Raw genomic sequence first — 17,001 nt, 5'->3', positions numbered from 1 at the left:
CCCATAAGATAATACGGAGAACACGTAGCATCTCGGAAGTCTTATCTTTAAAGAAATTGAAATGTCCCTGCTGCAGAGTACTTTTTTCAGTTTGTTGAAAGAATTTCTTGCCTGTCCTATTTGCCTTAATTTCTTCTGGGTACTCATTATTTTCGTTAAATATTGTACCCAGATATTTATATTTCTCAACTTTTTTAATTTGTTCTCCATGTATTGTTATGTTTTCTTGGCGCTGTTGGGTTGTTGTAATTACCTTGGTGCCTGCTTTCTATTAGGATGTGATCTATTTGATTTGTTAGTGTTCCATTCATTCTTCACTTACAAATAATGCAGATAGTTTTAAGCAGAAAGAAAGATAGATATAGTTTGTATATGGTAAAACTAATATAATTTGACAAACAAAAGATCAAATTGTTATTACATGTAAATTAGTAGTCAAGTAATGGCGTTGTTTGGGTCACGCTCTCTTCTTGCGTATGATTTTACAAAATTTTCTCCAGTACGACAGTGTGAAAATAAATCGTTTATTTTATTACCTCTAACAATATTTTATAAGTGTACGTGAGTTACCAGCTTCGACTTTCGTTTAAAATGCACATATTAATTGTATTAACTCTACGCATTTTTGGCTGGCAGGTAACTGACCAGTGAACTCTGCTTTCACATTTCGTATCAGATGTTAGCGGTTTTTAAGTTAAAATAATATAATTAGCATATTAAAGAATTATTATTTCGCTTCAGAAAGTTTGTTGGCTGGTTGTTTTACATTACTAGAAGCCACATTATTAGTGATGTCACGCCGCAATTTTTTTGTTGCGGTTTTTGTTTCTAGATCAATCAAATAGAATATGTTTTTTTGATAGTATAAAGTATAGTCTTCTTCTTCTTCATGTGCCGAGATCGATTATCGAGCGTTGGCTAATAAATTAGCTATAGTAATTTTGTTGACGGCAGCTCGGAAAAGAGATACAGGGGATCTGTTAAACCAATCTCTCAGGTTTCTAAGCCATGACGTTCTTCCTCGACCTGGCCCTCTTCTTCCTTCTACCTTGCCTTGTATTATTAAATGAAGTATATTATATCTCTCTGGGTGGCGCATAACATGGCCAAAATATTCAAGTTTGCGATTTTTAACCGTTTTGACGATTTCCGTAACTTTTCTCATTCGATGCAAAACAACTTCGTTACGAACTCTCTCCACCCAACTTATTCGTAGGATTCTCCGATACACCCAAATTTCAAAGACTTACAGTTTCTTGAGAAGTCTATCCGTCAAAGTCCAACCTTCGATACCATACAAAAGAGTAGAGAACACATAACATCTCACTAATCTAATTTTCAGACTTAAAGTTATATGGTTTCCACATAATAGTTTTACATCTTAACGAATGCAGCTCTGGCCTTCTCTATCCGAATTCTAATTTCTTTGCTCATGTCCCAGTTCTGATTTAGATTACAACCAAGGTAAGTGATACTGTTAGTTCTCTCCAGTTGTTCACCATAAGCTGTTACCACTTCCGGTTGTATTGGCGTTTTACTGACGACCATCACCTTTGTCTTTGCTGTGTTTAGCTTAAGGCCATATTCATCACACGTTGTGGTAATACTATTAATTAGATGTTAAAGTTCTTCGTAATTGCTTGCAATTAACTCTGTGTCATCCGCATATCTCAAATTATTAATATTGACGCCATTCATTTTTATACCACATTGAACATTATCCACTGCTTTATTGAAAACGAACTCAAAATAGATGTTAATAGTAGCGGAGACAAAATGCAGCCCTGCCTTACTTCTCTTCGTATTTGAAGCTCTTCAGAAATGTCCCGGCCAATCCTGATGTTTGCACGTTGATGCCAGTAAAGATTTTTAATAATGTGTAGATCTTTATCATCAATACCTACCTGCTGAAGAATGGCTATCATTTCAGTATGTTTTACTCGATCAAAGGCTTTCTCAAAGTCAATAAAACACATATAAACTGGATGTCCGACATCTCTGCATCTCTGTACCATAACCTAAATACTAAATAGTGCTTCTCCTGTTCCAAGGTTATTGCGGAATTCAAACTGTGTGTCACCAAGTTATTGTTCTATTTTTTGGTACATCCTAGAGTGCAAAATTCGTAGAAATATCTTTAAAACATGACTCATTAAGCTGATGGTTCGGTAGTATAAAGTATAGTATATAGTTATAATTTAAAGGCTGTTTTTACATATTTTTGCTGATAGTATTAAAATATAAATAAGTTAAAGAGAGGAAAAAGGACAATAGGTGGATCGTGATAAATTTGAAGGAAAGCAGATTTATAAGAATAGCTACTGTTCTATCTGATGAATTAATTAGATTTGAATTCGCTGATAGCGTTAATAAAATATCTTCTCTATAATATACTTTCAACATCATTCAGCATTAAACATTACTGCTAGTGGAACTCAAAATGTATCCCCTGATCCACCGTTTGGATCAAAAACCAATGCAAATCTTCCAAAATTATTATTAAATATATTTGCGGGCGAGATTACCGATTTTTCTATATTTATAGATTCATATAATGCTTTGTACATAATAATTCAGACCTTTCCAATATAGAAAAGTTTAGTTATATGCTGCAATCACTTAAGGGAATACCTTACAATTTAATTAAAAACAATAAATTAGAAGATGCAAATTACACAATTGCATACAATACCATAATTATTGATCGGTTTGAAGGTAAACGACACTTATTTAGAGCATTATGGAAACATATATTCAGGATGTCAGTGTGGTTAAAACTGATGATCCTTTTTCACTTAGGAAGTTACTATTAGATATTTTCAATGAAGACACGCAGCGTTTCTAGAAAAACTACTTTGTTCTCCCACTCAATGGTATTTTATAGAAACAGTTACATAGGGCTTTTAAATTAAACTTTGCTTCAAAAAATATACCTACCTATGAGGAAGTTTATAAGTTCGCATTGCAGCGTTGCACTTCATTGGAGTCACATAAAAGATAAGTGAGCAAAAATGTTTAACCTTTCAGTTCCGATAATTCTAATAGCATAAAGCATTCGTACCATCAAACTTCTACATTTCTGACCAGTTCGGTCAGACATAAATGCCTATTTTGTGGTTCTGACTATGCTATATTTAATTTCTTGTTGAATCACCTTAATAACGTTTTGACTTTGCTAAACAGAATAAATGTTATATAAAATGCATAATACTTGCAGTACACGTTGTAATAAAAACATCACACGACTCTTCACTTTGATAGTCTCATTGCAAATGATCATTATTGTTCAACTTATAGCAAAGTTGCTTGTTCATCTAATGATCATGTGCCTTTTGTTCACGCCTTATTAAATACTTTGACAAATAATATCTTCCTTCTTCCTAATAATTCCTTCTTCATTAAATAGTGCTGATCAAGGATCCCGTGGCCTTTTCCATGAAGATTTCTTAAATAATTCTTCTTGGTGGATGCTTTGCAGTTCCTTCGCACTATTGCAGATAACTGGTCATTATCCTTACCCGATTCAATCTAAAATAATGTGGAATTAAACCAGAACAGTTGTCTTGTATCTTTTTCATCAAATGAATTCATCGATAGTCTCTGTAACTGATTTGCTTGCTTTTCAAAATTGAAACCTGATATATGTTCTGATATGTTTTTGGATTTATTGGTAACCTAAATCAGCCAATCAACGAACAGTTGGAATGCTTTCTATTCAGGAGAAAAGTAATGCCACTAATCAACAAATGAGATTAGTGCAACAAAGATATGCGAAGGAGGAAATAGAATAAGTTAAAGATAACACTTTCAAATTCAAATATTGAAAAAATTAAATCCCTTCTTTGACTCACATGATCTCCTAAGAGTTGGCGGAATATTTAGCCAGTCAGAATTAGCGTATGACAAGCGCTCTCTTCTTCTTTTACTTTTCAAAGGTAATTTTATCAAATTCCTTATTTCAGAAATTCGTACTGTACATCTACATGCAGGCATTCAAGGTACACACTTGTCACAAAACTTTTAAGTTTCATCTAAATATGTTATTCGTTGTGTTCTTTTAAAATGTCTTCCCTGTTGGAGACTAAAACCTCTAAACTTTCAGCTACTGAAGGGTGCTCTTCCCGACTAACGGATATCCAAAGTTAAACCATTTTCTTGCGTTGGCATCGACATCGGTCCTTTTCTGATACGAACCAATAAGCTTAAAAATGCTAAACGAACCAAAGGCTATATTTACATATTCGTATGCTTTGCCACCAAGGCATTGCAATTAGAATTGGTATCTGAATTTAATACAGAGGCATTTTTAGTCTTATTCAGACGTTTTATATCTCGCCGAGGTTTATTCTGATTGCGGAAGAAATTTTGAACAAAATAGATTGGTTTAAGTATCTTAACGACAAGCCCACTACCTATCGATCATTGGTAAACCCATTCAAAAGGTAGAAAGATTGCTTGCAGAATAAACAGACAATTTATTCTAAACGAAGTAAACGAAGAGAAGAAGCTACCAAATTATACAACCATCTCCCTTTACAACTTAAATCTACAACTTCTTTCCTTAAGTTCCGTAAATTGACAAAAGCCTATCTATCTGAAAGACCATATTATTCAGTGGAAAAGTTTCTTAACGAATAACTAAGAAATTACAGTATATTTAGGTACAAGCAACTAAAGTATTTTTATATATATTTGGTTAAATAGTTTAGCAATTTAGTAAAATTTTGCAATGTATTGTATATTTTATTATCTTTTATGTTGTGATATTGACGATTTATGTAATTTTAGTAAATTTTAATTCTTATTGTTACTTTTTTGATTTTCTGTCAGCTTTGTCCATGATGAAGAAATAAAACTGGTAGACAAATATATATATATATCTGGGTCACTAAATTAAGATAAGTAAGGACAATCAAACAACCGAAGTATCCAGAAGAATAATACAAGGATGGGCAGTATACTGCCCATGAGGAGATGTACTGCTGGAGACGAATGCTGAGAATACCATGGGTGGCCCGAAGAACAAATGAATCCATACTGGACCAGCTAAACATAAAGAAAAGACTAAGAACACAAATATCAGAACAAATAATAAGCTATTTTGGACATGTCCTTCGAAGAAATGGTCTTGAAAAACTTACCATCCAGGGAAAAGTAGAAGGCAAAAGAAGTAGAGGTAGATCTCCCACACGATACACGGACCATATTGTTGCTACCATTGGCGCTCCATTGTCAGAATGTGCTAGAATGACAGAAGATAGAACAACTTGGAGGAACATTGGGAAATTTAACTAATATCTTCATGATATCACGATACCTGCATCAGGTTAACGACTAAGAAGAAGGGCAGTATACGGAGCTTTTAGGAACGTTTTTAAGAGTGACATCCCAACTAATATGAAGAAAAAAGTTTTCGACCAATGCGTGCTACCGGTGATGACCTATGGTGCAGAAACATTATCGCTCACAAAGAAAAACGCACAAAAACTAAGAGTAGCGCAGAGAAGAATGGAGCGATCACTCTGCGAGACAGGATTAGACACGGAGATCTACGAGCTAAGACCAAAGTCATAGACGTCATTGAAAGAAGCTGTAACTTAAAATGGAAATGGGCTGGACACGTTGCCAGAATGAAGATGGACTCGCAAACTAGTTGAATGGAGACCAAGAACCGATAAACGTAGCAGAGGAAGACCACCAACACGTTGGCAAGACGAGGCCTATGTCCAGCAGTGGACTGAGAGAGGCTGATGATGATGATTTGTCCATAAAATTGTACAATTTTCAGTGACAATAAAGCATATTTCTATTCTATTCTATAAGCGAAAAAGGACCCTTTTAAAATCTTGATCAATGCTGATCAATAAATTCTGATCAATTTTCTTTTAAAGAAAGGGAAAAGTTGGATCAAATTATTCTCCGATTTGTTCAAGCAGTGTAAATATATATTATGTTAAGATGTTTAGACAAAGAATGTTTAATAAGAACTAGGGTGACATTGATACCTAGATTCATAAACAAAATAAAAAATTTATATCTTCGTACTAACCCGTTGACCATGTACTTACCATGAAACAAAAAGTAGTCATTTTAAAGGTATATTATTTCCAAATGAACACCTTTCTTCGCCTTCGATAATTAGATGAAACATTAAATTATACTCATTAATAGCTCGCATAACTGAACTATTTATTGGTCTAATGCAATTAGCCGTGCAATCAATCTCGTTTAATCTATAATCGATCGGATAAATATTACGCATATTTTAAAAAAATGAGATATGAAATCATACTGTTGGCTTAACCTAGAAAAGGCGTACCAACCTACCTAATTGAATTTTAAACACAAATATAGGTTGACATTTATTTTCTGTTTATCTTGAATATTAGTATTACAGTTTTAAATAAATTATTGTCACATTTTGGATAAATATGAGTATCTTTCGACTCCTAATCTATTCAGTATCTATATGTATCTTCTCATTTGCTTTAAATATTTGCTAACTTTTTATCTTTTAGTCGTTTTAGCTCTTTCTGATCTTATAATTATCTCGTTCTGGTCTTATAAGCTACAAGAAAACTTAAAGAACCTAACGTAAAAGAATGCCTCCAACATGAACTGCATGTGAACTGCAACAAATTGAACACAAACAACAAAGATATTGACGAGTACTGGGATCGACTAAAACATTGTCTACTGGAACCCTGAAAAGAAATACTAAAGAATTCCGCAATGATAAAAGAAGAATGGATGAATGACGAGATACTCAATATGATGGAACAACGGAGACAATTTAAAAACAAAGACAACAATAAATACAGAGAGATAAACCACGAGATCAAGATGATAAAGCAGCAAAAGAAAAATACTTTGAAGAGAAATGCAAAGCGATCGAAGACCTTCAAAATAAATATGATCTGTTTAACCTACACAAGAAAGAAAGAACTGACAGGACTAAGAATACAAAATCCCACTGGTACACTTCTGGATAGACACGGCACTACTATAACACAGACGGACGAGAGAGTACAAAGATGGGCAGAATATATCGACAAACTGTTCGATGATGAAAGAGGAGATCTGGAGCACATAGAACTTACATCAGAAGAAATAGGTCTATAGATTACAAAAGGAGAAAAGTACACGCATTAAAAACAATGAAGAGTGGGAAATGCCCTGGATGTGACATGCTACCTATAGAAATCCTAAAAATTCTAGATGAGAAACACATTGATGTTTTAGTGACACTCTTGAACCAAATTTATAGTTCAGGCGTATTATCCAAAGAGTGGTTAACATCGATTTTTATTTGTCTCCTCAAAAAGAAAAACGCAAGAGAATGCAGAGATTACCGCACCATTAGCTTGATGTCTCATGTGCTAAAGTTACTACTAAAAGTCATCCATAACCGAATATATCACAAACTGGACATAGACGTTAATGATACACAATTTGGTTTTCGCATAGGCCTAAGAATGCGTGAAGCTCTTTTTTCACTTAATATACTGATACAAAGATGCCTGAATGTCAATCAAGATATATACGCATGTTTTATTGACTATAATAAAGCATTCGATAAAGTACGACCTGAAAAATTAATGGATGTCCTAAACTCAAAGAAGATTGACTACAACGACCTCCGGATTATATCAAATTTATACTATAAATAGCGAGCAAAAGTACTTGTTAACGAACAGCTGTCAGAAGAAATTGAAATTAGACGTGGAGTGAGACAGGAATGCGTATTGTCGCCAATTGTTTTTAATGCCTACTCCGAAAAGATCCTGAAAAAAGCTCCTGAAATAGCTGGAATAAAGGTAAATGGAGTTTCATTAACAACATTAGATATGCGGGCGACACTATGATCTTAGCCGAAAATATTGAAGATCTTCAGAGACTGGTGACCAGAATAGCGGAGTATGGAAAAGAGTACGGTCTAACAATGAACTTCAATAAGACAAAATTTATGAGAATATCGAAAACTCAAAGAAATAACCAGAATCTTCTAATAAACGAAACAAACGTCGAACAAGTAGACAAATATGCATATCTGGGAACAATCATTAACTCCACAAATGATTACATTTAGGAGATCAAAATCAGAATAGAAAAGGCTAGAGCAAATTTCAACAAAATGAGAAGAGTGCTATGTACAAGGGATTTAAAATTGGAACTAAGAGTTATGTTGGCGAGGTGCTATGTTATTTGGACTTTATTTTATGAAATAGAATCTTGGACCTTGAATGCGACATCAATGAAAAAACTGGAATCATTCAAGCTGTGGGTGTATAGAAGAATTCTGAAAATATCGTGGACAGAACACGTCACAAACAAAGAGGTTCTAAGAAGGATGTATAAAGAAATAGAAATTTTAAATACTATTAAAACAAGAAAATTGGAATATCTCGGACATATTACACGTGGAGAGAAATACACCTTGCCTCAACTGATTATGCAGGGAAAGATCCAAGGAAAGAGAAGCATAGGGAGGCGTAGAATGTCATTGCTGCGCAACCTGAGAGAGTGGTACGGATGTACATCAAATGAACTTTGCAGAGCAGCCGTCTCAAAAGTCCGAATAGCTATGATGATTGCCGACCTCCGCCGCGGAGATGGCACTTGAAGAAGAAGATCTTATAATCTATTGAAGATGACACTATCCTAAAAGTTGTTTTTGTCCATGTTTTTCTGATGCTAGGTCATATTAACTTCTTTCTTTCTCTTTTTTTCTTTCTTTAAAAGAATGTTAGAAACAGTAGAGATGAAAACACTTTAAAAATTGATGGTAAAATACTATGCGACAGAGCTAGAAGTACAGAAATAGTTCAGAACATCAAGAACTGGGTAAGAAATAGAAGAGTAGAATGAAATGATCATATAAGCTGAACGACAACAAATAGAGTAATAAATACGGCAAGACACGGTTCGTTAATAGGAAGACATTCAGTAGGAAGACCACGAAAACGATGGAACGACAACTTACTGGAAGCACATAGAAAAACAGACATTCATGTCGATATAAAAAGAAGAAGAGGAAGAAGCTTTTGTACTGCTAATTCCAGCCCATCTGATTCTTTTATTTGGTGATCTAACGTTATATTATGGTTAATGATGTTTTCATATTGTTCGGAGTTTGTTTATTGTTAGTCTTAATGGTTGTTGATTGTAGTTGTGCTTAATGTTATTATTATGGCGCTATGATCCGAACTTAAATCAAAACTAGGCTCTATTTTTCAACGCGTATTAGGTAAACCTTTAAATATTGCAAACTCTAGAAGATCTGGAATTTTATTGTTATCTGCTAGCCAGTATGTTGGTTGTCCAATAACAAATTTAACAGTAATTTTGTAGTTCCATATTTAATGTGTAAACTTAGATTTTATGAAAAAGTTGGCAGACTCCAAGATAAGCAAACAGTTTTTTATTATCTATTATATATTTGGTATTTTTTTGTAGAGCAGTTTCTAAGTTGTTGTGCGTGTTGTATTACTGTCGCTGCTTAATATATTTAGATGCAGCAGAACCTATAGATCACTATTATAAGATTTTATTTATTTATTCACTTTCGGAAAGGGCTTCTTGTAGCCGCTATTTGATACTGAAAAAGCTGCGTTTTAGTTTTATTTAAAATGTTATTAACCAAACATTTCGAATACACAAATTAACTCTTTTGTTTTAGCTCCCAAACCATGTGCTGATCACACTTGTAGAATGTTCTGTCCACACGGATTTGCTTTGACACAAGACGGCTGTCCATTGTGTAGATGTCGAGATCCTTGTGATGGCGTAAACTGTCCTAACGCACTGGAATGTCATCTTGAAGAGCTAGCATGTGCAGATCCTCCTTGTCCTCCAGTCCCAACATGTAAGCATATTTTTTGTATTGCAAAGCATGGCATACTTTCCACGATATGATGCAAACTACTTGTTTGCATCTAATGCAAACTAATAAATCAATATTAAGAAAAGTACTGATAGAATCCCAAGTGTATTAAAATTAACGATATAAAATACCATTATATGGTATATTTTACCATTATTATAGAATGTAGGGAGTTATCAAAAGGAAGGTATCAAATACAAATATCTAAAAAGTATCATTATAATCAAAAAAGTATTCGTTTCTTTCTGATTCGTTTGTAGTGGTTGTATACCCTTTGAGTTTGTCGTCTTCTGTATTGTAAAAAGGCTTGTTTCTTTTCTTCATATTTTGTCTTCACTTTCTCTTTAAACCATGGGGTTTTCTTTATTGATATGTTAGTGTTCGTCACTTTTCTATCTGCAAGTGATTCTGTGGCTGCGTCAATTAAGTTATTTTAGAGTTTTTTCAGCTTTCCTCGATGTTATCGTTTTCTAATCTTTCATTACCCGGAATCTTCATTAATATTCTTTTTCTGTATAAGTATTTCGCGGATTTCGTATTTAGTCCTTCGACTCTGATTTTTGTTTGTGTTGGCGTCGCTCTCTTAGGTGCGAAGTATTTCAGGATGATTCTTCTTTTACATAATACTGGGCCATGGTCGCTAACTATATCTGCTAAGTTGAGACATCTTACGTCGATTATTTTTGATGGATGTATATCTCTGTTGATTATAATATAGTCTATCATAAATTTTTGTTCACGGATGTTATTGAATGTATATTTGTGTTGGTCTTTGTGGTCAAAAATGTGTTGTTTATTCTAAGTTCGGTTTTCGTGCAGAAGTTTATCATCGGTTCTTCATTTTCGTTTTTAACATTCTTATTATGTTTTTGCTTAATCCCGGGTATTAGTTGATTGCCTATTCGGGCGTTAAAATCCCCCAAATTATCATCTTCCTTTTGGCTTGATCCACTACTTGTTGCAATTCGTCAAAAGCGTTTCACTTGTTGTTTGATTCTTGTTATTTTTTGGGCCATATATTCCAATGATATTCCAGTCTTCCTTCTTTATTCTTATCTTTGCTGTTACAATCCTTTCTGATATCTGGTTTTAAAAAGAGGACCTTTCTGATTATCCTCTTTAGGTCCTTTTTATTATTTTTAGATTTGCTCACCAGTGGATTGTGATCCTCTTTTATACCTGCATCGGAATATGTCCTAACTGGGATAAAATCTGATTCCTGAAAATACTATTTGGACATATTTATACTTTAAGCTGTATGTGCTGTGTAATAAATGAGGCTTTTTATTAACTGAGCACAAGAGGGTAGGTAAATAGTGGTCACCGCTGTCGCCACTGTAATGAATGAGGGGACCACATTTAAAAAGGGTAGGAAAAGCGGGTAGTGACCGCTGACCACTGTAATAAAAGAGGATTGAAGTTAAGGGATGCTTAGCACTGTCACCACTGTAATATTCCCTGTGTTTAAAGGAGATTTAGCTGTCCGAGCGAATTTGAGGCATACTGGTCCACTAGTTCGAATAGGCCGTGACGGCTGGCCGAGTAACACCCTAGATCGCCCTGCCGCGCTGACTGACCGACTGACGAAGTACCCCTGGCGTCGTCGCCAGGCCCTGACTCTCTGGCTCGGTTGCCAGAACGCTACTGCCTGGCTCGGTCGCCAGAACCTTACTGCCTGCTTGACCAACTTCTTTTTGTTTTAAGTCCTGCCAACTCGTACCCTAGATTCTTTCGTCACAGTCCGAAGTGGAGCTTTGTTTCTACGTTTTCGCTGATTATGCCATCTACTCCATGTGTTAAACTGGATCACGCCATGTAAAACTTCTTACTCAGCTCAATTCTTATCCCTTTTTTTACAATTCGTACCTTGTATTATTTTCCAACGAAGGTCTAAAGTGTCGTAATTTTTTAAACATTCAGGCTTGTATAAAAACTATTTCAAATTGTTATTCTTTGTTTAATTCGAAATGCATACGTTAAACTATGTCGAATTTATTCTTATTAATTTGGAGTATGAAAAGATTATTTAACTAATTTTAATTATTCTTTTCTAGGCTAACTACCCCTTATTTTGTTTCTTTTATTTTCTTGCTATGTTGACTTGTTACATACCGGCTAACTGATTAACGATTGCGTTTGAGGGGTGGGGTTGTTTCCCTTGGGTATGTGGCTGATACATTACAGCTGTACAGGGTTCAGTTTCCAGCGCTGGAATTATCACATACCAATAAAATATTTCATTTAACCTTAGTTCTAGTCACGCAATAATTATAAAATATTTTTTTCATATTATATATTGGAAAGAGATTGGTTATATCTGACAAATACCAGGATGTTATATACATGCTCATCATCTATATTACAGATAAATTATATATTGTGACATTGATTTCAAAATTATTGTTAATGTCAAGGCAGCACGTACAGAAACACGCACACCTTTTTTCACGTTTTGAATTAACACCTTTTCGTCCTATCCCATCACGATTGCGCATTTCTAGTTATTAAAGAATTTTGTGGCATTCAACGATTTCAGTGAATTCACACAAATTATTACGAAAGACGATACTTAAAGTCCGTGAACTTTACGGTAGAAGGGAAACGAACCGAAAGACAAAAGTACACAAAAATATTTTTGTTTCCCGAGGCACTACTAGGTAATCTTCGTGATTTGGACACACCTTTAGTATTGACTATTTATGGACAGAGATGGTTCGAAGTCACTTTCATTATCATTTGTTACTAGGTAGGGCATTAAGTTAGATTGCATTACGGTATTTTAAATGTTATAGAGTATGATAATACTCTATAACATTTAAACAACATTTAACACGATATTCATATTTTAAATTAGTTGTCTAAGGATTTAATTGTATAGTAATAAGAATATACAGGGTCTTTCAAAAAAAGGTAACCCCGTCTCTAGGGTAGGTAAAAAACTGTAAAATAATTGGGGTTTGCCTAGTAAAAAATTTTTGTAACGCCATCCGTTTTCAAGATACAGGGCATTGAAAAAAAAATTTACGCATTTTGCCGAAACTACTTGCAACATTGTAATGAAATTTTATACGAATATGTTTTGGAAGCTGATACATCCCATGAATTTCTTTTTATATCTGATTCTCATAGAGGGCGCTAGTTACACGGATCGTACTAAGTATTAGTCAATATAACTTTTTTAAGAGTACAATTATTAATCAAAATTTCAAGTACACTTAAACATCATTCAATTTTACACGAAAAAGATACTCTTGGTAAAACTCGATACTGTGTACCGTTTTCGGAATATTTTGATTTGAAAATTATGAAGTAATAATTGATGCTGGTAGTAATGATAAAGTTCTAATAGGTATACCTCTATTTTCTCCAAGTGTGCCATGGAAATCTGACATTTATCGATTGTTAGGACGATTAATCAACAACAATTAGAGTTTTGAAAGCTTGTTATTTGTAAAATCAAATCAAAATGTACTCTACACTGACATGTTATTAACCTTAGGCGAATGTTTAGGATGTTCTAGTGCAGCTGTGACACGTTATGCAGAAAAGTTTCCTAGAAGAAACTTACCAAGTAAAAAAACATTTAGAACCGGTTGAACGACGTTGTCGAGAAACTGGGAATGTGAGACCAAATAAAATAAATTCTGGTAGACCAAGAACAACAAGAACAATTAATAAAGAAAATAATATTTTAAATTTACTTGATCAAGATCCAACAGTTAGCGTAAGGAATATAGCAAGAAAATACTTCTTCTTCAAGTACTTGGCGGATACTGAAAGAACAGCAATTACATCCTTATCATTACAGACAAGTCAAAGAGCTCTTGCCAGATGATCTGCCGGTTAGAGTGGATTTTTGTGAAACATTGCAACAAAGGACAGCCCACAATCCAAATTTTTTAAAATGCATTCTTTTTGTAGGTATGTTTAACTCCCATAATGCACGGTGTGATGCTTGGTGTGATGAGAATCCACGAGTCAAAAAGGTATCACATTACCAACACTCATTTAAAGTTAATGTTTAGGCAGCAACTTTAGGTAACAAATTAATAGGTTATCATATTCTACCTGGAAATTTAAATGGTGATATGTATCTTGATTTTTTAAACAATTCCTTATTCGAGATATTAGAAGATTTAACGCTAAACGAGCGAAGATCTTTATTTTTTATGCACGATGGAGCTCCACCACACTTTGATAGAAGGTGTCGTCAGTGGTTGAGTAATCATTTTCCGAATCGATGGATTGGTAGAGGTGCAGAAGCTCCGATTCATTGGCCTCCTCGGTCATGCGATTTTAACCCTTTGGACTACGCAGTTTGGTAGTATATTAAGAAAAAAGTCTATTCTACAGAGGTAAATTCACGCCAAGAATTGGAAGAAAGAATTCAACGTCAATTTAATGACATCATAGCTGATCCCCTACCGTTTAGAAGGTTAATGGAATCTTTAGAAAAAAGAATAGACTTATGTATTCGCGAAAACGGAGGGCATTTTGAACACTTACTGTAATTGAATTTTCTTTTATGTTCTTAGTCATTAATTTAATTTTTTTTTGTGAGTTTTGTTTAATTACTAACTATTTTATACCAGCATCAATTATTACTTCATAATTTTCAAATCAAAATATTCCGAAAACGGTACACAGTATCGAGTTTTACCAAGAGTACCTTTTTCGTGTAAAATTGAATGGTGTTTAAGTTTACTTGAAATTTTAATTAATAATTATACTCTTAAAAAAATTATATTGACTAATACTTAGTACGATCCGTGTAACTAGCGCCCTCTACGAGAATCAGATATAAAAACAAATTCATGGGATGCATCAGCTTCCAAAACATATTCGTAGAAAATTTCATTACAATGTTGCCAGTAGTTTAGGCAAAATCGTAAAAAATGCGTAATTTTTTTTTTCTTCAACGCCCTGTATCTTGAAAACGGATGGCGTTACAAAAATTTTTTACTAAGCAAACCCCAATTATTTTTCAGTTTTTTACCTACCCTAGAGGCGGGGTTACCTTGTTTTGAAACACCCTGTATAGTAGTTTTCTCTCTTTTTTTTGCTTTTTGTTCAAGTGCTATTTGTTAGCAGTATACGAGCCCCTTCTCATATCAGTTAGCCCAACGTTAGATTGATAAGAAAATTAAATTTTAGAGAACAAAAATAAAAGAGCAGCGTAAATTTTACAAGTTTTAATGTATCGAACAACATTGTTGAATTTCATAATTATAGAAAATATTTTATAACGTAAAAACTATTGATCAAGCAGAATAATAATAAATTTAAAAAAACGCATAGAATATGTAATATTAACAAAAAAAAAATGTAAAAGTTTACAACTGAGTTACGTCCCCTTTATATTTGGTGACATTCACAATTCTTCGAGGCATAGTTTTTACCAAGTAAAACTTTTTTCTGACAAAATTCTAGTGAAAACTAATCCAATATTTCTTGCAATTTTTTTTTCAATTCGTTGACGGACCTTACAGGAGGTTTTCTCAAAGCTTTTTTCATTATGCGCCACAAAGTCTCTATCGGGGACAAGTGGGGACTGTTAGAAACTCATTCCAGAAGTGGTATGCCATGGTCTTCAATCCATTTTAAATTCTTTTTTAAAGTATGACAACCTGCGCCGTTCTGTTGGAAGACCAAAGCTTCCGCTGTTGTTAAACGGTGTTCCATAATCGGTAAAAGAGATTCTTCTAAAATATTCAAATATTTGTCAGTGTTTACAATCCCATCGTTAAAATGTAACTTTCCCACACCAGATCATGACATATGCAGGAAATTTGACTTTTCTCTTCAGACAGTTGCGATGGAAAGCTTCATTTTTCCTGCGAATGTCACGACTCCTACTGTCTCCAGCACATACTTCAAATCTGGACTCATCACTTCATTATATTAAGTCCCATTGCGACTTAGTCCAATCTTTATGCTCTTTTGACCATCTTAGTCTATTTTTCTTTTGTTGTAATGTTAAAAGTGGCTTTTCCTTAGCCTAAAATAAAATGAAATTTATTAAAAACAATTCGTATTAATTTTTTCAACTATAAAACTTACTTTGTAAGTACCAAATCCTAATTTGTGGGTCTCTCGGTGACACGTTGATCTAGAAATGTGTCTTCCAATAACGTCACTCCATAAAACGCGTAACTCCATATAATTTGCTCGTCGATTTTTCACTATATTGCGTCTTATTGTACTTCGATTTGCTTCGGTTATTTTACTTTTTTGTACATTTCAAGGTTTTGTGACGACCGAACCTGTAGTTTTGTATCTTCTGACTATATTTATTACACTATAGAGTGACAATTGCATCATATTCGCGATTTCCGAATTCGATTTTTTCAGAATTAAAAAATCTAATAATGATTGAACAAATTTTCCATTGATAATTTTACCTCGACCCATTGTAGAATCCACAAACGGCAAAAAGCTTTTCAATACTACAAAATACATTTGACATTAACTGACAATATTATTGTTGTGATGTCATTTTTCCTCTTGATTTAACGTAATTATGAAAAAATCAACGTATGTTGACATAAGTGAATGCATAGCCAGGGTTTAGTGAAATTTTTTTATTGTTGAAAATAAATAAAAAACCATAAGGGTAATGTTTTTAATAAATATTAATAAAAAGGCCATATTAATTAATATGGGAACTTATAAAAACATGCAGAGTATAATTTGTTTATGGTAATCGACTTAAACTGAAATTCCATAGGTGGGCCAACTGAAATGGGAAGGGGCCTTTATCTCAGTTTTACAACTTCTTATGGAAAAATATTAATACATGAGAAACCAAAAACATGTATTATCGTTTTATCGACAACAAACAGGAAATCTGGTGAAAGATAGTTTTTGGGATACTTTGAATCGTAAATTTGATATACACGGTGAACCAGAAATAGTTTTGTTTTAATAGGATACCCTATATATTTTGATAATATAAATTACACCCTGGTCTATACTGCAACCAATGGACCGTTGGTTACAGAAAAAATGAAAAATATATACAGAAAACAGATGCTTTATAGCTCTTATTAGCTGAGAGGGATGAAGAAAATGTAATGCAATTTGTAAAAAACCTTATTCTGGAAGACTTAATTTACATG

General features: G+C 33.7%; 1 protein-coding gene across 1 annotated transcript in view; it reads left to right on the top strand.

Annotated features, from left to right (window-relative positions):
* Positions 1 to 17,001, top strand: part of LOC140443995 (uncharacterized) — a 134,377-nt gene that overhangs the window by 86,780 nt on the left and 30,596 nt on the right. The window contains exon 5 of the mRNA XM_072535557.1: positions 9,680 to 9,865. Within this exon, the coding sequence (XP_072391658.1) occupies positions 9,680 to 9,865 (186 nt within the window). The remainder of the gene's footprint in view (positions 1 to 9,679; positions 9,866 to 17,001) is intronic.

This window comes from Diabrotica undecimpunctata, chromosome 6, assembly GCF_040954645.1.
Source record: "Diabrotica undecimpunctata isolate CICGRU chromosome 6, icDiaUnde3, whole genome shotgun sequence".
Taxonomy (NCBI): domain Eukaryota; kingdom Metazoa; phylum Arthropoda; class Insecta; order Coleoptera; family Chrysomelidae; genus Diabrotica; species Diabrotica undecimpunctata.
Note: the sequence above shows the minus strand (reverse complement) of the source record. Positions and strands in the feature narration are given on the sequence as shown.